Source organism: Hemitrygon akajei, chromosome 8 (genome assembly GCF_048418815.1).
Source record: "Hemitrygon akajei chromosome 8, sHemAka1.3, whole genome shotgun sequence".
NCBI lineage: Eukaryota > Metazoa > Chordata > Chondrichthyes > Myliobatiformes > Dasyatidae > Hemitrygon > Hemitrygon akajei.
This window is the reverse complement of record NC_133131.1, coordinates 115,296,397-115,323,687: the sequence shown is the minus strand read 5'-3', so window position 1 is coordinate 115,323,687 and position 27,291 is coordinate 115,296,397. Positions and strand designations below refer to the sequence as shown.

Sequence of the window (27,291 nt, the reverse complement as noted above, 5' to 3'; positions counted from 1 at the left end):
TACTTGGCAGATGACGTTTAATGTGAATAAGTGTGAGGTTATCCACTTTGGGAGTAAGAACAGGAATGCAGATTATTATCTGAATGGTGTAGAGTTAGGTAAGGGAGAAATACAAAGAGATCTAGGAGTCCTTGTTCATCAGTCACTGAAGGTGAATGAGCAAGTGCAGCAGGCAGTGAAGAAGGCTAATGGAATGTTGGCCTTCATTACAAAGGGAATTGAGTACAAGAGCAAGGAAATCCTCTTGCATTTGTACAGAGCCCTGGTGAGACCTCACCTGGAGTATTGTGTACAGTTTTGGTCTCCAGGGTTAAGGAAGGACATCCTGGCTGTAGAGGAAGTGCAGCGTAGATTCACGAGGTTAATTCCTGGGATGTCTGGACTATCTTACGCAGAGAGGTTAGAGAGACTGGGCTTGTACATGCTGGAATTAAGGAGATTGAGAGGGGATCTGATTGAAACATATAAGATTATTAAGGGATTGGACAAGATAGAGGCAGGAAATATGTTCCAGATGCTGGGAGAGTCCAGTACCAGAGGGCATGGTTTGAGAATAAGGGGTAGGTCATTTAGGACAGAGTTAAGGAAAAACTTCTTCTCCCAGAGAGTTGTGGGGGTCTGGAATGCACTGCCTCGGAAGGTAGTGGAGGCCAATTCTCTGGATGCTTTCAAGAAGGAGCTAGATAGGTATCATGGATAGGGGAATCAAGGGATATGGGGACAAGGCAGGAACCGGGTATTGATAGTAGTTGATCAGCCATGATCTCAAAATGGTGGTGCAGGCTCAAAGGGCCGAATGGTCTACTTCTGCACCTATTGTCTATTGTCTATATTCCATCTGGGTTGCCTCCAACCTGATGACATGAGTATCGATTTCTCCTTCTGATAAAAAAAAATTCCCTCCCTTACCCCTCTTCTTCTATTCCCCACTCTGGTCTCTTAGCTCTTCTCACCTACCTAACACCTCCCCCTGGTACCCTTCCTCATTCCCTTTCTCCTATGGTCCATTCTCCTCTCCTATCAGATTCCTCATCTCCAGCCATTTATTTTCCCACCCATCTGGCTTTAACTATCATCTTCTAGCTATCCTTCTTCCCTTCCTTGCCCCTTTTTTTATTCTTGTGTCTTCCCCCTTGCTTCCAGTCCTGAAGAAGGGTCTCGGCCTGAAACATTGACTGTTTGATGCAGCCTGACCTACTGAATCCCACCAGTGTTTTGCTTTGGATTTCAAGCATCTTCAGAATTTCTTGTATTACCTTCACAAGCATAAGTTTGAGGTCATTACATTGTTGCTATATAAAAACTTCTCCATTTCCTGCCAAAACCTTAAATCTGTAATCCTGGTACTGTCAATTAGTAGGAAAGGCTTTCATTTATTTATTTTACAAATCCTTTCCTTTCACCATTCTGGTAAATCTCCCCTCCACTTTCATGACTTTCTTAAAGTGTGGCAATAGGTAGGAACTGGATATAATACTCCAGTTGTGGCCTAACTAGGTCTTTATAAAAGGGATCACTATTCATAGTTTTCTATTGTGTTTCCAGATGTGTGCAAATGAAGTCCCAGGTCCTTCTGCTCTTGCATACATGACAATAGTACAGTTATGTCAGTACTGTCTCCACTCATCCAATAGCCTTTATTATTTAGATATGGTCTGGAGCACTGACCTGAATATCTTAGCAGTGTTTGAAGTGATGTGTTAGAACAAGGTATCAGGATTTATCAATTAATGATGCATTTCTGCACTGTTAGATGGAAGCATAGCTTAATATTAATGTGCATAGTGTTATTATAGAGCCTTAGAAATCTGTGAAGGAGCAGCTTGAGCCTTTAAAACTGAAAGGAAGCACACCCAGAAGAATGTAATTTGCTTCAACACTCATTGACCTTTGAGTGGCACCCCACATGTATAGTGTTTCAGTCACAAGTGTGTTTATATTTAACACTGAACTATTTGCATAATATAACCATATAACAATTACAGCACGGAAACAGACCACCTTGGCCCTTCTGATCTGTGCTGAATGCTTACTCTCACCTAGTCCCACCTACCTGCACTCAGCCCATAACCCTCCATTCCTTTCCTGTCCATATAACTATCAAATACTTTATTAATACTTATTACTATTATAGTAATACTTATATTACTATAATACTTTATTACTGGTCTCAATAGTCTTACATAGACTCTAAATCCATAGACAAGCTTTGATAAAAACTATTTCCAGAGGCTGCACTGCTTTCTGCATTCTTTTTTGATTTCAATTGCAATATCAAAACTTTACATAAAAGACTTATGTTCCAACTTAAGGTTAATTAATCTTTTGTCAATAGCTTTAAAATTAATTTGGTTCCACTCCAGCAAGGACATTGTTGGAACTGAGATCCTATGGTGCATTGAGAATATTTGATGATACACCTGTGCTTAACCCCTGTCTGCAGTAGTGGTCCCAGTGAATACCATCAATGCAGAATGGGAATAAATTACCACAGGCATCCAAATGTAAGGGAGGTTCACTGCAGTTTCACTCCATCACAAAGTCGTATGCTTTTTTGAGGTTGAATGAAAAAGCAGTATATTCACAGAAAAGACAAAACCTTTCTGTGGTGTTGAATTCCAAGGTAAGGTGATGGCATAGCATGATGGCAACACCGCTTCTGTATCAGTTCCCCATAACCCTCAATATTTGAAATATTTATCCATCTCCATCCTAAATATATCTAATGATCAGCCTCAGGATGTGAAGTCCAGGGATTCACTATCATTTGGGAGAGGCAACTTCTACATACCTTAATTTTAAATGACCAGCCCCTTATTTTTTTAGCTCTGACCTCTTGTTTGTAATGGAAACATCTCAGAACCTGCCCTGTGAAGCTCTCTTTTGATCTTGTACATTTGAATAAGGTAATCCCTCATTAAACTCCAAGTACAGTCCAAATGAGATTCACTAGATTAATTCCTGGAATAACAGTGTTTCATATCAGGAGAAGCTATATAATACTCCAAATGTGGCCTCACCAACACCCCATACAACTGAAGCAAGGCAAATGTGAATCGTTCTCTCGGTTCATCTCTCTGTGGGATGGACATGATATTTCTTACACAGATTGATTTTACACACGTGTTGACTTCGTCAGTAACAAACATTAATTGTCCTTTGGAAGATGATGGTGAGCTGCCTCTTGAACCAGAATAGCCTGTATATTTTAACACAGGCCATTACTGAGGGTAGCAAGGCGTCAAATACAGTGCTTTTTTGTATATTTCTATACTTAGTGAAAATAATCCAGCATTTTGTGGATAATTGCAGCTCTGTGTTTATAATTGTACAGGTTTCATAATGATAGCACTGATTGGTTCAGGTAGACAGAGTGTTAATCACAACAGATGAAATAACTCCCAATCTGTTTTAAAAATAGTGCATTTAATTCTTTAGCAAGGTCATTCTTGTTTGGCATAATGGATCAAGTTTTGTTTTGCCAATAAGAATTCCATTACTAGTAGAATGTAGTCTGAAACAGGACCGGGTCTATTTTTAAACTGAAATACTGGAAATACGCTGCGGGTCAGACAGTTTTTCTTCCCTGATGAAAGGACGTCATCCATAAATATTAACTCTGTTTCTCTGCATATACTGTCTGATCTATTGAGTATTTCCAACATCTGCTGCTTTATTTTTTAATCATGTCTTTTAAGACATTTGCTTCTGATAGATGAACATATCAAACATGCCAACCAAAGAAGCACTTAATCCTAAATCCAATTTTTAAGACAAACTTGTGAAATTGGTTGCAGTGTGTTGTATGCGTTCATTTTATGGACTAACTTTGAGAATAATAGGACTAAACCATCAAATTAAATGGAATTTAAAAAATGCTGGAAACCTTAACAGGTTAGGCAGCATATGCGGAAAAAAACTTTTGAAGTTTCAGGTTCAGGTCCCTTCATCCAAAGGAGGTATAATCTGTATGTACGTTCACAAAAGGTGCACAAACTCATCTGTAGTTAACAGTCACTCTTCTGGGGAAATAGAGCATCTTGCAATTAAATGCCAGTCACATTACCTATTCAGGGAGTTCACTGTTGTGTTTATCAATGCTGTCTACATCCCCCCTGAGTATGAACACTAAGATCACACTGGGAGATCTTTACAGTATCATCAGTTGTCTACAAAACAACATCCAGACAGTCTGTTCATAATTGCAGGAGACTTCAATCATATTAACCTGCAGAATATTTTACCCAAGTTCTACCAACATGTCATTGTGGCCACTAGGGGAACAAACAGACTGGATCGTGTTTATACAAACAGATCCTCTTCCTGGCCTCTCTGACCACATCTCCATAATGTTAATCCCAGCATACCGACCGCTGCTGAAATCAGAGAAACCAGTCAAGAGGACCATCACTGTATGGCCTAAGAAGGCAACCTCTATGCTCCAGATCTGATTTGAATGTGCTAACTAGCAGGTTTTCAAGGAGGACCCACAAACAGGAAAGACACAGACTGCGAAGAATATCTCAATTGTCATCGGCTACATCAGTAAGTGTGTAGACAACATTGGTACCTCAAGAACTGTCATCTCACAGCCCAACCAGAAGCCCTGGCTGAATGCAGAGGTGTAATCCCTACTAAAAGCCCAGGATGCTGCCCTCAAGTCGGGTGACAGACAACTCTTTGAACAGCCAGAAGAAAACCTCATCTTAGGCATCAAGAGGGCAAAGGCCACCTACACAGAAAAATATTCAGGAACACTTGTCTGATAATGATCCCCAGCGTATGTGACTGGCCATCAAAAGCATTACAGACTACACAAGCAAAATACAGCATTGACTATACCAGTGACACTTCCCTCACTGATGCTCTAAACAACTTTTATGCACGCTTCAAGGCATGTACACAATGTCAGCCATGAAAACTATCTCCCTCTCAGGGGAGCACCCACTGTCTGTAACAGCAGCAGACGTGAGAAGGATTCTGCAGAGAGTCAACCCTCAAATGGCAGCTGAGCCAGACAACATCCCAGGCCAAGTACTGGGAGTGTGCACACCAGCTCACTGCAGTCTTCATGGATATCTTCAACACTTCACTCACCCAGGCTGCTGATCCCACATGCTTCAAATCAGCCACCATCATCCCTGTACCAAAGAGCTCGACATCTTCACCTTCAGAACTAAATGACTAGCACCCAGTGACACAGATGCCAATCATCATGCAGTGCTTTGACAGTTGATAACAACATATATCAAACACTCCATTCCCACCAGAGTGGACACTCAACAACATGCTTACTGACAAATCTGCTCTGTTACAGATGTCATGGCATCTTTCATGCACATGGTCCTAACACACCTAGAGAAAAAGGACATTTTGTCAGAATGCTGTTCCTGGATTTCAGTTCGGCATTCAACTACATTGTTGCACAGACCTTGGTGAACAAACTCCTACACCTTGGTCTAAATACATCACTGTGCAACCGGATGTTGGGGCTTCCTAACAAACAGATCTCAGATAGTCAGGATGCACAACTACTACCCCTTCCCAATCATCCCTAACACGGGTGACCCATAGACAAGCACACAAGCAACCACATCATCAGATTCGCCGATGACTCAGCAGTAGTGAGGCTGGTTACCAACAACAATGAGACAGCCTACAGAGAGGAGCTGGTGTCCTCTCTTGGCCATGGTGTCAAAGTGGTTGGCCAAGAAAGCTTATCAGAGCTTCTACTTTCTCAAGAGGCTCAAGGTATTTGATATGTCCCCTTTGACCCTCACCAAGTTTTATTGATACAGCATAGAAAACATCCTATCCAGATGCACCATGACTTGTCATGGCATTTGCGTGACCCTGACCTCAGGAAACTGCAGAGTTATGGACTCAGCTCAGCCAATCACAGAAACCATCCTCTCTTCCGTATACTCAAAGTCTATACATCTCATTGCCTCAGTAAAGCAACCAGCAAAATCAAAAGACCTCACCTGTTCCAGATGTTCTCCCTTCTTTCTCCTTCCATCAGGCAGAAGATACAAATATGGCTCTTTGGCACATAGTAATTCCATTACATTCAGAAACTATGAATTCTGTGTGTAATATTCTGGGTTTCCAACATCTGCAGAATCTCTTATGTTTATGATTTGCTGCTCCATTGCAAAGCCTCTTTGAGGTATGTCTACCCTGAAGATTTTGAAATCTTCACTGTGCAGGAGTTCACTGAGGTCCTCTTTGCTAGTATGGTGCACACAGCTACCGTCATTCAGGACCTTCACCAGATCAAACATCCCCTCTTCACATTACTAACATCGGGGGGGGGGGGGGTAGCGTGGGGTGATGGAAATATTATTCTGAAAATAGATCTTTGCTACTCTCCAACTCACCTATCACTTGCTAGCTTATACCCCTCTCCATTCCTCACCTACTTATTCTGGCTTCTGCCACTTTCCCTTACAGTCTTGATGAAAAGTGTCGGCCAGAAACATCAACTGTTTATTCCCCTCAGATGCTGCCTGACCTGCTGAGTTCCTCTAGCATTTTCTGTGTGTGTCACTTTTAGTGTTCCTGCTTATCACCCTTTGCCAACTGTCGCCACCTTCACAATCACTCTTCATCTCATTCCATCTGTCTCTTTTTTTTCCCCTTCTTTTACCTCACTCTTTGTCTGCCTCCATCTAGCTACCACAGTCTCCTGACTACACACCACATCCCATCCCCTACCTGGGACTAGCTGCCCGTCATCTTACAGCTGTGCTCAGTCAACCAGTCACCTTGGGCCTCTGTCTCACTACTCCCCTTCTCCACTTTATACTGTCCATGTTCAAAGGTCCAATTTAATATCAGAGAAATGTATACAATATACATCCTGAAATGCTTTTTCTTCACAAACATCCATGAAAACAGAGAAGTGCCTCAAAGAATGAATAACAGTTAAACATAATAACTCTAAAGTCCCCCCCAGCTTCCCCCCCCCCCGTGTGTAAGCGGCAGCAAGCACCAATCCCCCCTCCCCCCCAGCAAAAACAAAAAGCGCACCCGCTACCGAGCACAAGCGTGAGCTAGGCGATAGCAAAGACACAGACCTTGCAGTTACCCCAAAGACTATCGCATTTCATCCGGCATTCAGCGACCCACAGGCTCTCTCTCTCTCTCTCTCCCTAATAAGAGAGAGGGAGGTGTCACCCATTTTCACAGCGAGCGGGCACATAACAACAACCCGCTGGTTTACGATGTTAAAGAGTCCATTTTGTCGCTTTTTACGTGCTCTGTGCCCGAAGATCGCAAACAACTCGGGTCTTCTAGCCCACAGCAAAAGATGTTCCGACTTCTCCGACGACACACGAGTCTCCTGCCGTGACTCTGACCCTCGATCTGCCCATCCCCAGAGCCCTGAGATCTGAGATCTTAAGCTTTCGAATACGAGGCTGACTCTCAGGCCGAACCCTTGGCGTGCCGAACAACAACGGCCGGTCCTGAAACCCCAAAAACAGGTCCCATTCCCGCAAAGAATTGAAGTCTGCATTTAACTCCAGATCAGGGTCTTCAAAAGAACCCTGAAAGGAAAAAATAAAGATATTAAAGATGGAAATAGAGCTGTAGACCACTCTTAGTCTGGGCTCTACCCTTTGACCTGTTTGGCATGAATGATCCCACCTAGAGCTGAAGCATAATGCCTGACTCCAGCTAACATAGCTCTCCAGGTCTTTGAGGTTGTGGTCCTCAAAGGTGTCACCTATACACAGTGAAGGAATTACCACTTTGTCAGTTCTGGAAGTATTTATGCTCTAATGATATTAACAGTCTTTTGTCCTCTTATTGCAAAAGGAAATCCAGAATCTCCATTTGTTCTGTTTTAAACGAATGGTTGTAAACTACTTTGTTATGTGAACAACAATCTTGAAAGTAAATGCTATCTTTTTGAAAACAGTCTTCTTTTGCAACGGTTGAAAGCTCTAGAAACTAATCATTGTCTTCACTCTCTTCTACACAACAGATTAAAGACATTCTGAAAGGCTCCCTGCGTTTCAACCAAAGTCAGCTGGAGGCTGAAGAAAATGAAGAGATTACAATCGCTGATAACCATTATTGTTCCAATAATCGAGCAGAGGGTGAGAGTATAAAGTTGCCACAAACTGACAGGGAGATGCAGGCAACAGTGAAAACTGAAGAGGTAAAGCCTTTCAAATACAACTTTGCTAAAAAGGTGAAATCATGAAAAGGTACCATACATTGATGTCAAAAGATAAATTCAATTCTGTATTTCAACTGTAAGTAATATACCTTATTTTAAGGTAATATGTTTAATAATATTTCCTAAATATTTACAGTTTAATATGTTTACAGTGACATTTCTCAGTGCAAAATGAGCTTTAATGGCTTTGTAATGTTTTTTAGATAAATGGAATATGTTGGATTCTGACGAAGTATAATGATTGTTGTTTGTATGTGAAACACATTGCGATCTGGATTTCCATTAAGGTAAAGCCAGTCAATGGCATTAACCTTAATGAAAATTTTAAAATGGTACCTTGCAGGATTTGCAAAGTCAGATCTTACTAGCTGTCATATAAATATATGATTCAATCTATGACTAAGAAATCACTACTACTTTGAATTATTGAAGATGAATGACTAAATTCATATTCATGATCATGACTTTTGTGAAATCCTTAACAATCATTTCTTTGCTGAGTTTCTAATATATTGAAGACATACTGTACAACTATTTTTTCCCTTACTCTTTCTGATTTTTACTTTAACTGGTAATGAAATGAATGAAAACACTTCTTACTCTTAAGTATTTTCATTGAAGAGCCCAAAACATACTTGATCACTTTTCTAAGTCTTTTGGAAGGATAAATAAGCAGGAATTTCATTAATTCATTAGAAATTCATAATACACACACAGTCAATATGGTTTAATGAAAGGAAAATAGTGTTTGACGAGTTAATTCCAATTATTTGAGATACAAGTGAAATTGTTGATGTGGTACATTTCTATTTTGAAAAAACATTCAATAGTGTCAGATGGAAGAAAACCTGAAGGTAAAAAGGAGAGAATAGGTCCACTTAAGGATCAAGGTGGGCGTGTTTAAAGTAAGTTTGTTATTAAAGTGCATATATGTCACCGTATACAACCCTAAGATTCATTTTCTTGTCGGCATACGCAATAAACCAAAGAAACATAATACAATCAATGGAAGACTGCACCCAAAAGGATGGACTAACAACCAATATGTAAAAGACAAAAATAAGTGAACCAAAGGAAATGAGTACAATTTTTCATGAATTTTTCTCTTCAGGTTTTACTGTGGAGAAAACAACGGAAGCTAAAGAAATGGGGGAAATGAGTGGTGTTGTCTTGGACCACATACAAATTAGAAGAGAGGAGGTATTGGAGGCATTAAAGTGGATAAGTCCCCAGAGCCCGACTTGGTGCATTCTCAAACTTTGAAGGAAGCTAGAAAAGTAATTGTGATGGTCCTTACAGAGATTTTTGCTCTGACCGCACTTGAGGTACTGGAGGGCTGAAAGGTGGCTATTTATTTATTGACGTACAGTGCAGAGTAAGCCATTTGAGCTGTACCACCAATAATTCCCCTGATTTAATCCTAGCCTAATCATGGGGCAATTTATAATGACCAATTAACCTACCAACTGGTACACCTTTGGAATGTGGGAGGAAACCCATGCGGTCACAAGGAGAACATACAAACTCCTTACAAGCAGCGACAGGAGTTGAACACGGATCACTGCCCCATACCATTGTTTAAAAGGGGTAGCAAAAACAAGCCAGGAAATTATAGGCTAGTGAGTCTGACGTAAGTGATTGGCAAGTCACTGAAGTTAATTGTGTAGGACAGAATCTATCAACATTTGGAGAGACAAAGTCTGGTGTAGGACAGTCAACATAGCTTTGTGCATGGGACGTTAACTCTGAAAAATAAGTTCTTTGCGGGAGTAACCAAGAGGGTAAATGACAATAGGGCAGTAGATTTTATTGATTTGGACTTCAGCAAAGCATTTAGCAAGGTCCCTGTGGCAGTCTGGTTTGAAAGGTTACATTGAATGGGATTCATGGGGAAATAGCAAATTGGATTCATAATTGGCTCAGTTGTAGCAAGAGAAGGTGATAGTTGAGGGTTGTTTCTTGGATTGGAGGACAGTGTCTAGTGGGGTGACACAGGGCTTAGTGCTAGGACCTTTGTTGTTTGTACTTTATATAAGTGATCTGGATGTAAATGTACAGTGCACGCTTTGTAAGTTTGTGGATAATACAAAAGTAGGTAGTTCTGTAGATAGCGTAGAAGGTTATGAAAATTATAGGGACATCTTGATCAACTGTGTATGTGGGCTGAGGATTAGCAAACAGTTTTCAATCCAGACAAATATGAGGTGTTGCAGTTTTGAAAATCAAACCAAGATAGGATACTTACAGTGCAATCACCTGAGGGCCCTGGGGAGTGTTATGAAGCAGAGGAACTTAACAGTGCAAGATAACGGTGCAAGATCACAGATAACAGGGTGGTGAAGAAGGCATTTAGCCTGCTGGCTTTCATCAGTCAGGGTACTGACCATAGGAGTTAGAAAGTTATGTTGCAGTTATGCAAGTCATTGGGGAGGCCCCATTTGGCCTACCTTGTATAGTTTTGGTCGCCCTGTAATAGGAAAGATGTTACTAAACTAGAAAGAGAGCAAATGAAATTTACCAGGATGTTGTTTGGTCTTGGGGCCTGAGTTAAATAGGTTAAATAGACTAGGACTTTATTCCCTAGTACAGACAAAACTGAGGGGTGACCTAGTAGAGCTATATAGGATGAAAGCAAAGATTTTATCCCAGGGAGCTGTTGTAAAACAAGAGGACATAGGTGAGGTGTAGAATCAGAGATGAAAAATTTTAAAAAGGACATCAGGGACAGTTTCTTCTCGCAATTTGAAACGAGCTGCAGGAAATAGTGGTTGAGACAGGCACATTAGTAGCATTTAAAAGACATCTAGATAAGCACATGTATAAGCGAGATTTAGAGGGCCATGGGCCAAACACAAACAAGCAGATGGGATTTGCTAAGCAGCACAGTCAGTGTGGACATCTGTTTCCATGCTGTATGGCTGTTTCCTCAGGGCAGTTGTGGCAATTTATTAGCATAAATAGAGAATGGCTAACTAACAGAAAACAGAGAATCAAGAGAAATAAATCACTTTCAGGCTACCAAACTGTGACTAGGAGGATGTTACGCAGACCTATGCCGGGGTCTTACTTAAAATCCATGTTAATAACATAATTGGAGAGAGGTAGGGAATCAGAACCAAGTTTGTTGATGTAAAGATAGGTCTGAAAATTTATCGTTTATTTATTTATTGAGATGCAGTGTGGTATAGGTTCTTCCAGCCCTTTGAGTCGCACTGCCCAGCAACCCACAATTTAACTGTAGACTAATCACGGGACAATTTACATTGACCAATTAACCTACCATCTTTGGACTGTGGGAAGAAACAGGAGTACCTGGAGGAAACCCACACGGTCCTGGGGAGATCATACAAACTCCTTACAGATAGCCGCAGGAATTGACCTGGATTGCTAGTACTGTAAAGCACTACTGTGTTGCCCCTTTCTTTATAATACGAAATGTAGGTTATGCTATGGTCTTCAAGAGGGAATATACAGTAAAGAAGTATTTGTAAGGCAACAGAGAAATGGGCAGTTTGTGGAACTAGCCAGCCAGCACGGACATGAAGTGATTGACCACCTCTGGTGCTCCACTAGTCAATGATGAGAAAGAAAATCACAGAGCTTATACTCTTGTTGAAAAAAAGGGTACAGGGATAAACCAATCAGAAACAGACCAGACCGTTTAACATCTTCGTGGGAAAATTAGTAGTTATTTGGACAAGTGTAGACTTATTAGATAAAGCCAGCATGTTAAGAGCAAATCAGCTTGTTAAGTGTTTCGGTGAAGTACAATTTATGAGAGAAGTGCAATTGATAGTGGCATATACAGACTTGTAAAATAGCACTTGATGTGTTACATAATATGCGTGAAATCACACTGAATAAAAGGAGCAATTGCAGCATGGATAGAAGATTGGAATAGGAAGCATAGAATAGTAGTGAAAGTTGGAGCAAAATGCTACAGATAGTAGAAATCCAAAAACAAGCAGAATGCAGGAAGTGCTCGTCAGGCCAAACAAAATACCTAAGAGGGGCTGGGGACTCAATTGATATGTTGGGTCAAGGACTGAATAGGTGAGAAGATGAGCATGTTTAAATTTATAGATGGAGGGTGAAGAGAACATATGGAAAGTCTATGACCAACGCTATCAAGGTAATAATTACTTTAAAAGTCAGCAGTTTGAACAAAATACAAATTGAAAGGTACAGCAAGCACTTAATTTTCATGGGTATCCAGAAACTTGATGTGAATGCTGAAAATATTTCTATGTAAGAAAGGAAATCAAAAAAGTAGAAAATGTACAATGTGTTGGTTAATTGTAATAATGTGACACTTTATTTTACCTTAATATTTTAATAATGTAGATAATGATGATGCATAGGATTATTTATTGCTCGGCAAAGCCATCTGTATTAATCATAGAAGGCAGGAGAGATGGATCATTGAGATGACTAGATGACTTGTAGCACTGACCAGGAGAACCCTGCAAAGGTTAAGAATTTACTTACAGCCACATTTGTGGAAATAAAAAGGGGTAGGGCAGGTTAACCTTAATTATAATAGGTCCAGAAGTTTGAAATGTGCCTATGCAGAACTTGATCTTACTCTGGGCATCAATGGAGAAACAGAGGAGGCCAAATTCAGAGGTCAGAGTAGAACTGGAACAGAGAACTTAAGTGACCAGCAAGTAGAAGGTCATGGTCATGCAACCTATGTTTAGTTTCTCCAGTAGAGAGAAGATAGTATCATGTGTACAAATGCAGTAAGTTAAGTTAGAGTGCAAGTGAATGGATTTTTCACATGGAAGAGGCATTTGGGTCCCTGATGGTGGAAAGATAAGAGGCAAAAGGACATACATTTTATCTCCTCTAGTTGTACAGGAAAGTGCCATGAGATAAGGAGTAGTGGAAGGAGATACAGTTGTGGACCAGGGAATTAGTATGGAAATGATCTCTTTTGAATGCAGAAATGAGAGGGGAGGGGAAAACTTATCTGGTAACTAAAATTATGGAGAATAGTTCACTTAACATGGAGGCTGGTGGGGTGGAGGCAAAGGTGAGAACGAGGGGAGCCACAGCCACATTTGTACTGTGAGAAAAGGGGAATTAGAGGAGACAATGTTGAGAGCCCTGTCACTAATGGGAGTGGGAAAGCCACAATGGGGAAAAAAGGAAGAAATTTTAAATGCACTGATGTGGAAAGTTTCAGCTACAGAGCAGATTCCATGAAGAAACAGAAAATGAAAGCAATGTGGGAGTAGACATAATTGAGATGTCAGAGTCAGTCACCTTCCGAACATCGGTAACTATCTCTGATACGGAGATAGAGCTATCAAGATATCTTTGTAGAAATACTAAAAGGCTGCTTAGACGTTTGAACCTCTCTGATCAAAACTGTAACACTGGGGAATTTGTTTTTTAATCTTTAAACAATAGTTCTAACATCATTGATATAATTATTTTTAAATGTCATATTATTGTAACAAAATATTCAGAAAGTGACCAAATACACCCTATCCTCGTTATATGCTGGGGATACGTTCCTCGCAGTCAACGCATAATGTGAATAATTATTTAAATGGAGAAAATAGGGATGCGTTCCAGATGGCTTCCTAAATATGTTTTATCTGTAATTTATTCACATTTTCATACCAATACGACGCAAAAGCAGTACCACAAGGCACCATTCGTATTATATTTCATCAATTTAAGGTAATATTCAATATAATAAATCATAGAAACAAACTAGGGTGTATAGTACTCACCAACAATGGCAGGTGTGTTTGCTCCGGGGTGGTGATTGGTTGTTGTGGTGTCAGGCAGCTTTACATGGATAAGGTGTTCATCGAGCACAGCCAGGGGTGAAGGAAGACTCACAGAACGGTAGCAGGAGATGACACCGGTTTGAAGAAAGTGGTGAGGGTTGTTTGCTTGGCAGCATTTTGTTTTTCAGCATAAATTTGCTTGTAGGGAAGAAAGGTTGACGGCAGGGAATGACTGAAATACTGACTCCGTTCTAAACTTGGGTCTGTGTCCATTGCCATTTGCGCCAAGTGTTCCAACTTCCACCATTCCCTCACCGTTGGTAAACTCACAGGGTTTTCAAAATCATCTGTTGCTTGCAGCATCTGAGAGATGTTTGCTGTAAAAAAAAAACGCCTTGAATGTGGAATCACACCTTGGTTGAGTGGTTGAATCAGCGATGTTATGTTAGGCGGCAGGAAACGCACTGTTATATTATGATGAATACTGCCCAAGTGTTTAGGATGGGCTGGCGCATTATCAAGCAACAAAAGAACTTTAAAGGCAAGATTCTGTTCCCGGCAGTAGCGTCCCAGAGCTGTGTTACCTTCAGCTGATGCCGCACTGTTTATAATTTCCAACTTTTTTTCAAGTGTTAAAGCGGTCCTCTGCTGCTCGGCTGATGGCCCAGGACATGACATCGGACGGTTAGAAGGCATAGTTAAATATTTCAAGCACAAAATCACTGCACTGTAGGTAAAACCAACAAAAGTTTAAGAGTGCATGATCGCACATCACACCTTACCAAAACCAATGCGAGACTGGCGGGAGTGATACTGTGAGACGTGCACACGTGACTTGTATTGGTGGGAAAGCAGTGCTCCTCGCATAACTGTGAGTTTTGGATGCATATAAGGAGATGTTGGTAGAAATAGGTTCCTCACATAACTGTGAATCCGCATAGTCTGAAGACACATATAACGAGGATAGGGTGTATACAGTGCCTATAAAAAGTATCACCCCCTCACCCCCTTGCAAGTTTTCACTATTTATTGTTTTACAACAGTGAATCACAGTGGACTTAATTTGGCTTTTTTTTTTACACTGATCAACAAAAAAGACTCTCGTCAAAGTGAAGATAGATCTCTACAAAGTGTTAAATTAATTACAAATATAAAACAAAATAATTGATTGCATAAGTATTCAGCCCCTTCAAGTCAGTATTTAGTAGATGCGCCTTTGGCAGCAATTACAACCTTGAGTCAGTGTGGATAGGTCTCTATCAGCTTTGCACATCTGGGCACTGGAAATTTTCCCCATTCTTCTTTACAAAATTGCTCAAGCTCTATCAGATTGCATGGGGATCGTGAGTGAAAAAGCCCTTTTCAAGTCCAGCCACAAATTCGCAATTGGATTGAGGTTTGGACTTTGACTTGGCCACTCCAGGTTATTTATTGTTTTTTTAAGCCATTCCTGTGTAGCTTGGGCTTTATGCTTAGGGTCATTGTCATGCTGGAAAACAAATCTTTCCCTGAATCACAGTTCTCTTGCAGACTGCATTAAGTTTTCCTCCAGAATTGCCCTGTATTTTGCTGCATTCATTTTACTCTGTACCTTCACAAGCCTTATAGTGCCTGCTGCAGTGAAGCATCCCCACAGCATGATGCAGCCACCACCATGCTTCACAGTAGGGATGGTGTGTTTTTGATGACGCACAGTGTTTGGCTTATGCCAAACATATCATTTAGTCTGATGGCCAAAAAGCTCAATTTTGGTTTCATTAGACCATAGAACTTTCTTTCCAGTTGACTTCCGAGTCTCCCACATGCCTTCTGGCAAACTCTAGCTGAGATTACATGTGAGGTTTTTTTTCCAACAGAGGCTTTCTCTTTGTCACTCTTCCATAAAGCTGCGACTGGTGAAGCACCCGGACAACAGTTGTTATATGCATAGTCTCTCCCATCTCAGCCACTGAAGCATGTAACCCCTCCAGCGTTGTCATCGGTTTCTTAGTGGCCTTCTGACTAGTCCCTTTCTTGCATGGTCATTCAGTTTTTGAGGACTGCCTGCTCTAAGCAGATTTACAGCTGAGCCATATTTTTTCCATTTCTTGATGATTGACTTAACTGTACTCCAAGGGATATTCAGTGACTTGGAAATTTTCTTGGATCCATCTCCTGACTTGTGCTTTTCAATAACCTTTTTGCAGAGTTTCTTGGGGTGTTCTTTTGTCTTCATGGTGTAGTTTTTCCCAGGATACTGACTCACCAGCAGTTGAACCTTCCAGATAAAGGTGCATTTTTACTACAATCAATTGAAACACTTTGACTGCACACAGGTTCCCAAAAATAGATCTCCATTTAACTAATTATGTGACTTCTAAAATCAATTGGCCACACCAGTGATGATTTGGTGTGTCATATTAAAGGAGGGGAGGTGTATACTTAATGCAATCAAATATTTAATGTTTTATACTTATAATTAATTTAGATCACTTTGTATAGATCTATTTTCACTTTGACATAAAAGAATCTTTTCCTGTTGATCAGTGTCAAAAAAGCCAAATTAAATCCACTGTGATTCAATGTTGTAAAACAATAAAACATGAAAACTTCCAAGGAGGTGAATATATTTTACCGGCACTGTAAATAAACAGAATTAACATTGAAAATACAAAAATAATCCATTTTGATCTAAATTAGAGGACAATTGCCCTTCAAGAATTAAAAATATGTGCAGATGATGAAAATCTGAAACAGAAGTAGGAAATCCTGAAAACAGTTGGCAGGCCAGGTGACAGCTACTGTGAGAGCAACAGAGGCATGTTCTGTATAATACAGAACAGCTCCAACATATTTTCCTCTCTTCTATTAACACCTCATCTAGACAAATCAATTCCATTAGCAAATTTTCAGTGCTGTCTCTCACCCAGCACTGCTTGGTCTTCACCTCTCTCCAACTTAAATTGTGACTGTTTGTTAATCTTTCTACATCAAACGAAGTGTCAATGACCTGAAACTTTATCCATTTCTGTCTCCACAATGCTCCCAGATCTGCTGAGCATTTCTAAGATTTCACTATTTTTCCTTTCACATCTCTTGAATACTTCAATAGTCTTACAATATCCCCTGCAAAAGGGAACCTTTTAGAAAGAGCAAGCGATGATCATATCCTTTCCTGAACAAAAACAAGAGTAAAGAACCCAAAGCCAACAAGTAGAATTCATTAACTTTTCTACACTATACGGTCGGCCCTCCTTATCCACGGGGGATTGGTTCCGAGATCCCCTGCGGATACCAAAAATTGCGGATGCTCAAGTCTCTTATTTAACCTGAATCAGTGCGGTGGTCTTTAGGATGCAGTGGAACCCCGGACTTTATTTAACATGTTCAGAGAGGTGGGCATTTGGACCCGGTGTAGCTCTGAATCCGCGATGTTTCTGTTCATGAAAATGATCACGATTGAAAATAAGGTGGAAGTAATAAAGTGATCGGAAAGAGGTGAAACGTCATTGGAAAAGCATTAGGCTACAGGCGGTCAATGATCGGAACAATTTTAATGGAGCATGTGAAAGGCCCTGCCCCGATGAAAGCTACAATTATTACTAAGCAATGCAGTGGTTTAATTATTGAAATACATATGTTTCTTAAGTGTTTTATATGACTAGAAAGGTAAAATATGTACTATATACTAAGAAAAACATTTGATTAACTGACGCTAAATAATACCGGATGTACCTGTTCGGACTTCAAATCCAACTTAAAGACGAACTCAGGAATGGAACTCGTTCGTAACCCAGGGACTGCCTGTACTTCTAAGTCATTTCTAGATTACTTATAATACCTAATACAATGTAAATGCTATGTAAATACTTGTTATACTGTATTGTTTAGGGAATAATGACAAGAAAAATTAGTCTGTACATGCTCAAACAATGAGTGCTGGAGAGAGAACTTCCGGGTTTTTCTGATCCACGGTTGGTTGAATCCGCGGATAAGGAGGGCCGACTGTACAATTTAGCAACTCCATCCAGCATGCTGATTCTTTCGTGCTCTTGGTCACTTGAATTTCTCTTCCATTTCCCCTTAACTACAAACTCCCATGTGAACTACCTCCAGCTAACTTGGGGCCGTAGCCACCAAGCTGAGTATGATTGACTCATTTCTGTTGTTCCAAAGTTTCATCATACTCACCATTTCGGGGAACCTTAGAAAAAAGTCAAAACAGTTGTGATTCCAACTGTTGTGCTTTTGTAGGGTCTGATATAACTGACAACATTCCAGGACTGAAACCGCACCTCTAGTCTTAATTATCTGATGATTCACAATCCTACATGTACAAAATCCTGAATTCCCCACTAAGCTGCAGCTGATTGTCAGTGGCTTTCATTAACCAATACATACATTATATCAAAGTATCCCATTCTGATCTACAGATCTTTTCACTACCTTCCATGTTCTTAACTCTACACTCATTTTGGCTTCATAACCATCTTACTTCCTTTAGTGCTGTAATCCTGACCTAGGGTGAAACCACTGCATGTTCCAATCGCCGTCCAAATGTATCTTCTGTTGATCCTAAAACTGTCAAAAGCCCACAGCATCCACTTCATGATTCTTTATCAGAAAATTACTTTTATCCTTTGTGTCCATGCTGAAAATAAAACACCCATATAAGTATACTATTTCCCTTTTATTCTCCTTACTTTCCTAATTACTACCCTAGTTTCTAACATACACCTACAAACTAGGAGTAAATTACAGTGGTCAACTAACTGAACAATCTGCACACCTTTTGAATATTGAACAAAATCTGAGTGCTTGAAGGAAAGCACAATGTTATATTGAAAATGTGTGAACCCCACTCAGGCTGTACTAGAGGAAGGCCTGAACGCAGATGGCTGATGCTGTGAGGCAGCAGATCCCTGCGGTGCTCGTTTGGTTTAAATGTTCTGCTGTTCCTTATGAACAAAACAGATTTTCATACAATGGATAGAATAATTGACTCCTGAGGATGTTGGTGGGGAAGTGAGAAATGGATAGGTTAGAGGGAAACTAGCCTGAACCCCCAAGGATAGGTAGGTGACTGGCAGGAGAATCGGAGCAATGGTTCTGTGCTTCCAAGAGATTAAGATACAAGGAGGTAAATGGGTCGTCATGGTTCCTCTGAGAGCTGGCACCAACTCATTGTGCTGATGGCTATATGGAAAAATGAAATAAGTTAAAGTAAATCATAAAAGCCAGTTGTCATCCCACTTTTTACAATACACTGTCACTCATGTCCATGCTGTACAGATCAGCCAACTGGGCCAACTTTACTTTCCTATGAGTGAGAAAGAGGTTCATTGATTTTCTTGCCTACTCATAAATGGACCTTGGAAAGTGAACATCCTGCATGAGTTGTAGATATAGATGGGCCCTTGTTGAGGTTTTCCTATGAATGCTTGATACAAAATGGATTCATATCTAATCGTACAAAAAATACAAGAGTCTACCAAAATAGTATTGACAAATTACAGATTATTCTACCATCAGTGTTTCTGCCAAGGTAAAATTTGTGAAATCACAGTTGCCAAGGCATGCTGCAAACTTGGCACAGGGAGACAGCAGAGTGATTGGACATGGCAAATGCCTTGTCTCAGAGATGCATCTGTGACTTTGGACTACTGCCCTTTACTCTGCACCAGCACATTTCCGGCCAAACAGGAAAAAGAGAGTTGTTAGTACTTTATTAGAAACTATATTTCTAATACAGAACTAACAGCTATCCTTGTAATGAACATGAACATAACTTTGCAGCAGGTGTTTAACCTTATCCATAAATTACTTACATCTGTGACCATCAGAAAACAGTAAAAGTCTGCCTTTAGCAACAATGCATTACTAAGTTAATTTTCATTTGAAATCCATATTACTGTACTGCTGTACATAATTAACAAATTATAAATTGTACCTCAGGGGTACAAATTAATTATTTTCCATGTTAATGGAACAGAGATATCATTCGAGTCAAAGAGAACTGTGGAGCTGAACAAGGATAAAATGCTGCATGATGATTCTGGCCAAATGGTTTCACCTTCCATTTATCAGGGTCAGAATCACTGGCATGTAGTGTGGAATATGTTGTTTGTGGCAGCAATACATAATAGAAATACTAAATTACAATAAGAAATGTATTTTTAAATTAAATTAAATAAGTAGTACAAAAAGAGAGCAAAAAAGAAAAAAAATTGTGAGGTAGTGTACATGGGTTCATTGTCCATTTGGAATCTGATGGCAGTGGGGAAGAAGCTGTTCCTGAAATGTTGAGTGTGTCTTCAAGCTCCTGTACCACCTCCTTGATGGTAGCAATGAGAAGAGCATGTCCTGGGTGATGGGGTTCTTAATGACAGATCGTACCTTTTTGAGGCATCACCTTTTGAAGTGTTACGTACCCCGTAACTGGGTCACTTACCAGCAAAGATAGAGAGGTCGGTTGAAGTCTGATGGTACTATTTTTTTAACAGTATTTATTGATAAAAAGACACAAAATAATATCAATGCAAACATACAGATAATATACTTCGTCGATACTAACTCTAAAAGCGCGGGTATAATAATTAATCAATAAGAAATAGCTCTATCGTTGTCTAGGGGATAATGTATTGTCCGATGGAAATATAAAAGTCACTGTCATTCAAGCTGCAGCTCTTTGGGTTTAAGAGAGACGGTTTTAAACTTGCCCAGGTCTTTTATGATGCCAGTCCTTTGAGTCGGGGGAGTTGATTTCCCTGTTGCTAGCTAAAAGCCGTTTTCCATGGTTCCAGCCACCAGTCCCAAGCAACGGAACTGAACACACGTGGCCTCCTTCAAATGGCTTCCCGCTATTACGGGATCGCTGGCGTTTCTTCTGGTGCGTCTGAGGGGCTGTTCCTACAGACCCTCTTTTATCCTGACTTGCAGGGTTGTAGATGTCAATCAGGTTGGAGTGATGCAATCTCTTTCTCACCCAGCCCACTTTTGCCTGAGGGCGTTCACATAGCATAGCATCTCAATCCACAAATGGGTCTCCAAGAGACAATGGCCATGTCCCTTGGCTTTACGAGGCAGTCTGCACGTCTCTCTCTCTCATTTCCTGGGTCCCCTGACCCAACCCAATAGTGATCTTGCGATTCTCACAAAGGAGGGGGCTGCAGGCATAACAGAAGATATTCTTGATGCTCAGGAGGATAGTGCCCATGATGGAACTGGCTGAGTTTGTATAATTCTGCAGCTTTTTCCAATCCTGTGCAGTGCCACTCCATACCAAACAGTGACGTAACCAGTTAGAATGCTCTCCACAGTACATCTGTAAAAATTTATGAGAGTTTATGGTGGCATCCCTGGTCTCCTCAAACTCCTAATGAAATGTATCTGCTCTTCTGCCTTCTTGGTAATTGCATCAATATGTTGAGCCAAGGATAGACAGTCAAAAGATGTTGACACCAAGGAACTTGAAACTGCTTACCCTTTCCACTGCTGATCCCTCAAAGAGAACTGGTGTGGGGTTCCTTGACTTAACCATCCTGAAAACTACAATCAATTCCTTGCTCTTACCAACACTGAGTGTAAAGTTGTTGTTTCAACATCACTCATCCAATAGATTTATCTCATTCCTGTATGCCTCCTCATCACCATCTGAAATTCTATCAACAATACCTGTGTCATCGGTAAATTTATAGGTGGCATTTGAGCTGTGCCCAGCCGCACAGTTTGGACGAAGAGAGTGTACTGCAGTGGGCTAAGCACACATCCTTGAGGTGCACCATAGTTGATTGCCAGCAAGGAGGAGATGTTTCTTCCAATCTGCACTCCCTTTGGTCTCTCGATGAGGAAGTGAAGGATCCATTGCAGAAAGATGTACAGAGGTCGAGGTTTTGGAGTTTGTTGTTTAGTACTAAGGATATGATGGTGTTGAACATTGAGCTATAATCAATAAAGGGCAGCCTGGCATAGGTTCTGCTGTTGACCAGGTGATCCAAAACCAAGTGGAAGCCAGAGAGATTACATCCACTGTTGTCCTATTGAGCTGGTAGGCAAATTGCAGTGGGGCCAGGTCCTTGCTTAGGCAGGAGTTGATTCTGGCCATGACCAACCTCTCAAAGCATTCCATCACAGTAGATGTGAGTGCAAATGGGCATAGTCATTGAGGCAGCTCACCCTTCTCTTTTCAGGCTCTTGTATGATTGTCACCCCGTTGAAGCGGGGGGATCCTCCAACTGCAACAGTGATGGATTAAACACTCCCACCAGTTGGTTGGCACAGGTTTTCAGTGCACTACTGGGTACACCAGCAGGGCCTGACACCTCACGATGGTTCACCCTCTTGAAAGACGTTCTGACGTCAACCTCCAAGGCAGAAATCACAGAATCACTAGAAGCTGCAGGACTTGCTCAGGTGTAGTTTAACTCCTGCTTTCAAAGTGCACTTAAAAGGTGTTTAACTCATCTGGGAGTGAAGCCTCACAGCCATTCATGATGTTAGATTTCACCTTCTAGGAAGTAATGGCCTGCAAACCCTGCTAGAGATGACATGCACCTGATTCAGTCTCTTAAATTAGAATTGCTTTTTCACTCTCAAAATAGCCTTCAGAAGGTCATACCTGAATCTCTTTTATAGTTCTGGATCACAGATCCAGTCCTAAGCAGATTCCAAATCTCAAGCTCAACCACAAGCTTATCTATGCTAGGCTGCACCAGTCCAGTTTTTCCAGTGTGATCTTAAACTTACAGATCAAATACAAAGGTCTGTTACCATTCTCTCAGAATCTGTTTCTTCCCATTGCTATCAGTGAGTCTGCTTTACTTAGGAACAGAAACAAAGAACAGGATAGCACAGGAACAGGGCCTTCACCTCACGCTGTCTGTGCTGACTATTATTCCCATCTGCCTGCACATGGTCCATATCCCTATTTCCTGCTTGCTACCTGTCTAAATGCCACTCTCATATCTGCTTCTACCTCCTCTAGTGGCAGTGCAGTGCAAGCACCTATCAGTCTCATAAAGAAAAAACTTGTCTTGCAAATCTCCTTTAAACTTTCTACTCTCATCTTAAATCTCTGCTCTAGTATTTGACATTTTTACCCTTGGGGAGAAAGGCTATCTACCCTAACTATATCTTTCATTTTTATACATTTTTCTCAGTTCGCCCTTCAACCCCAAACACTGCAGACAAAACAATCCAAGTTTGTCCAAGCTCTCCTTATAGCTATTACTTTCCAGTCCAAGCAGCTTCCTCACCAAAACATCCATCCTTCCTATACCATCGTGACCAGAGCTGCATACAATACTCCAAGTGTAACTTAACCAAAATTTTACAGAACTGCAACATGACATGCCAGTTTGTACACTGAACACCCCAACCACCTTATCCTCTTATGTTGCCCCTTTCAGAGAGTTTGCACCAAAGCATCATTACTTCTGTGGATCCTGCTATTTACTGTATACTTTTCTCTTGCAGGACTAGAGAAATCTCCTCCTCATTTTTTTTCTCCAGTCCTGCCAAAGGGTCTCAGCCCGAAACGTCGACTGTACTTTTTTCCATAGATGTTGCCTGGCCTGCTGAGTTCCTCCAGCATTTTGTGTGTGTTGTTCAGTCCCTGTCAAATGGTTCATTAAAGTGTATTGAGCCAACATCCTCTCCCCTCATCAATCATTGTTGTAATTTCCTCAAAAACTCAATTACATTTTTGAGACAGGATGCCCCCTGCACAAAGGCATGCCTAATTAATCCATACTTTTCCAAAATGCATGTAAATCCTGACTCAAGAACCTTCATCAATAATTTCCCTACCATTGATGTACTTGCAGCAAATTAAAGATGGTAGGGGTTCAATGGACAGATTTTGCAGACAGAGAGATGCAAAATCAACAGAAATCTGTGTAGCCCATTGTGTATCGGTGGAATCCACCTGAGCAGTGGGAACACACACAACAACTGATGTAATCCAGTACCAGCAGGTTATTTCAGAAGCACTGGCATCTGGAAGGTAGTTTTAAGCCATTAAGTCTTGGAAGTTACTGTTAAATTCCTATTTTCTTATTAAATGAAATCCTCCAACTAACTGATTAAGATTCAACAGGAGTACAAATCTTACAACAGCTAAAAGTAAAACTTGACAGTGCATAACATGGAAGGCAATCTGCCAGTATTCTTAACATGTTCAACAACAAAAAAAAACAAGTACATCTTACTAGGTCTGGTAGAATGGCTCACAAGAGAGTGAATGTGATCATTGGTGTACTGTACAATCTTTTAATGCTGTGCCATAATATTCACAAGCTGGTTCAATTGATACTGCCTCTGGCCAAATATTAAGTCATGAACTGATGAGGTTATTAAAAAGCAACTTCTAATTTCCACTTTTAAAATAATATTCTACTCCCTACTTTTTTATTTGAACTCTTGCTGATGAATGATATTTGGTTTGGTTAATGTAAGAGGAAATAATCTGATAATGAAAAATAAGAAATATTGTAGACATAAGATACTCAGAATTTGTACATAGTCAGCTTTTCCTTTCTTTTTTTCCCACTCTTGGTAACCCAGTGGTTAGGCTGTAGTTGGAGTGGTGTCTAATTTTGTACCCAATTCTAAAAAAGATTTCAAGATAATGGAAAATTAGAGGAGATTCCAATGTTAACAACAGGAATTAATTTTTCATTGTAAGGTAAAACTCAGCAGCAAAGGTTTATAAAGGCAAAATTATGCTGGCGAAAGTAAACTGAGGAAGATTAATCATTTGTCAAATAGATAGCTAAAAGAATGATATAAAAAATGGAACATTTATGTTTTAATAGAAGGTTTGTTTGGACATGAAATGCTTAGTAGATAAATATTCTGATGGTTTCAAATCAAGACAGTTAGAATTCAGAGTAAATTTACATCTAATTAGGTTATTAAAAGTAATTGTTAAATGTATTTAAACAAAAAACTATCATTTGAAATGCAATTTATGTAAATAAATCTGTTGATCAGTTTAGTATCTTAACCATGAATATACTGTTTAAATGTAGAGATTTATCATGGTGGAAAATTGGGAATATATCACATCTGAGACTTAGTAAATGGAACTGGCAATCTACAGATTTTAACTCGTGCCATATTTATTTTAGGTCACATCACTGACTTCCCTGAATTCAGATGGTAGAAACTCAGATGACTACATCTTGGTCACCAATGAAGATGATGACTTGATACATGAGCACTCATCCAAGCAATTAGAAGCAACAGGAGGCTCACCAGAGAAACATCAAACCTTAAAAGCTTCTAATGCATCTCATGCAACTGAAAAACAAACACAGCAGCCTTCGGTTTTTTCTGATCCTCTGACAGGTGGAGTTCTACGCCTTCCATCCAGTAACTTGGAATCTAGTCCTGATGATGACAGCAGCAACAGCAAAGATTCTGATTTCACAATTGTTAGTCCCCTGGACATCTGAAAAGTTTCCAGTCAGTGGTGCTCTCTACATTGATATAAAATAATTTTATCTGCACACTAATAAAATTCCATAAGGACTGATTAACAAGTGAAACTTTCCTCCCTGTGTTTGGAAGTCATGTAAGGTTTATATATACATATATCCCTGTTGAACAAAAAATATTTGAATGTAGTTAATGATGGGCCATAGCCATCAAAAGTAATTCCTTACCCTTTGACTATCTCTCTGCTACACCACACAACAAATATCTTTGGTCTTCTCTCCCAAGCAGTTCAAACTACTTCGTAAGCCTTGTAAGTGGGAGTCCGTTATGGTGATCATGATTATACAAATAAATGCAGAAACCTGTCTTGGATATCGTGCTTGCTTCGCTGCACTGCATTCCCTATCTCACCCAAGCAGATACAAGACTAAAGGAATTTATAATACAAGTAGAATTTACTGATCTCAGACAATGAATTTTATGAGTAATTTAATAACAAAAATAGGGACAAAGAAGTTATCCCACAACTTTGTGATGGCATTTTGAAATGCCAAGGAAGTACAAGTGTCTAATCCTCAGACTGTTGAAAGCACTGGACTCGTTAGTCCTTGGATCCTAACCTTGGTAATGGAAATGAATACCTCCTGTCTGTCTGATAATTATTGTACATGAGATGACGAATGCTGTTTTATTAGTCTGTCAATTTGATTCATAGTCTGGAGCTTTGTAGCCTTTATGCTAATTGCTGTTTGATTACATCATGAAAATCATAGAAATGTGTTAACAATGCGCTTCCAATTTTATAATTTAGCCATGTTATGTATCTTCAAATACCATTTCATTATGTACTCTAGTCTTGGTGCATTTGGAAAACTAGTAACTGGGAGCTTCGTAAATTCTAAAAAGTAGCTGCCTGCGTATTTTATACTACTATGAGAACCTGCTACATTCTACCAAGTAATTGCTGTAACAAAGATTTTGCTTCCATTGGTTATTGCTGCAATGTTCAATTTTGGATGTATATAAAGAATGCATAGTATGTAACTGAGAAAAATCACTGGAAAGCATTGTACTAACAATGACTTGTGTTTTTATGAAAAATCCCATTTAACCTTTTAATAGAAACCACAATCTACAGTGAGCCACCAAAACAATAATTAGAATATACCAAATGCCATATCCAAATGACTACCGGTACATAGAAAGTAATGCGATTTTACAGAATAGACTTACAGGACTGTATTGTATTAAAGATTAAATCATTTGCACAACCTATAATTTATACAGAAATTAGATGCAGAAGATAATTTTTGTCCAGGAACATGATGAGGATTCTATTGGTGCAGAATTTGCTTAATGAACTGAAAAATTACAAGCTCAAAAAACTGAATAAAATGACCAATAAACCATACGATGTTATTCATTTCAATAGACTGCTTTAAAAACCAATAGATGCCTAGGGAACCAGCTGTGGTATTCAAGTATATATAGCAAACATAAGACACTGTACAAAACAAAAATAATTAATGATCTATTATGAATTCACCAATCTTATTTATTCACCTGCCATAATATGCCTGAATAGAGATTTCATAGGCTATGAGTTAATATCATTGAAATCCTGCAACATTTCAGGAAATTGATTATTCTAACATTCTATGATCACATCAATCCACTGCTTTGAGCCCCATTCAACAGACCACATTATTACATCTTTGTGACATCCCAACAGCACAAATATGACCATTATATTGGTGAACCAATTAGCACACAAGGTTATAAAAACAATTGGCCTTGAAACACTATTAACCAGAAGCCATTTTTTTGTGAAGAAAGGTTAATTTAACCAAACAAATAAATTTCACTGGGAAATATTCATTATTGCAGAGTGTACACAAAAAATGTTATTGGGTACTTTTTGGTCTATTCACATTAGTAGGC

General features: G+C 39.8%; 1 protein-coding gene across 6 annotated transcripts in view; it reads left to right on the top strand.

Annotated features, from left to right (window-relative positions):
- tbc1d5 (TBC1 domain family, member 5) overlaps positions 1-26,761 on the top strand; it is a 477,565-nt gene extending 450,804 nt beyond the window's left edge. For all 6 annotated transcript variants that reach the window (XM_073054429.1, XM_073054423.1, XM_073054427.1 and 3 more), the window contains 2 exons: positions 7,991-8,167; positions 25,041-26,761. In XM_073054429.1, the coding sequence (XP_072910530.1) occupies positions 7,991-8,167; positions 25,041-25,367 (504 nt within the window). In that variant the 3' untranslated portion in view covers positions 25,368-26,761. The remainder of the gene's footprint in view (positions 1-7,990; positions 8,168-25,040) is intronic.
- The last annotated feature ends 530 nt before the right edge of the window (positions 26,762-27,291 follow it).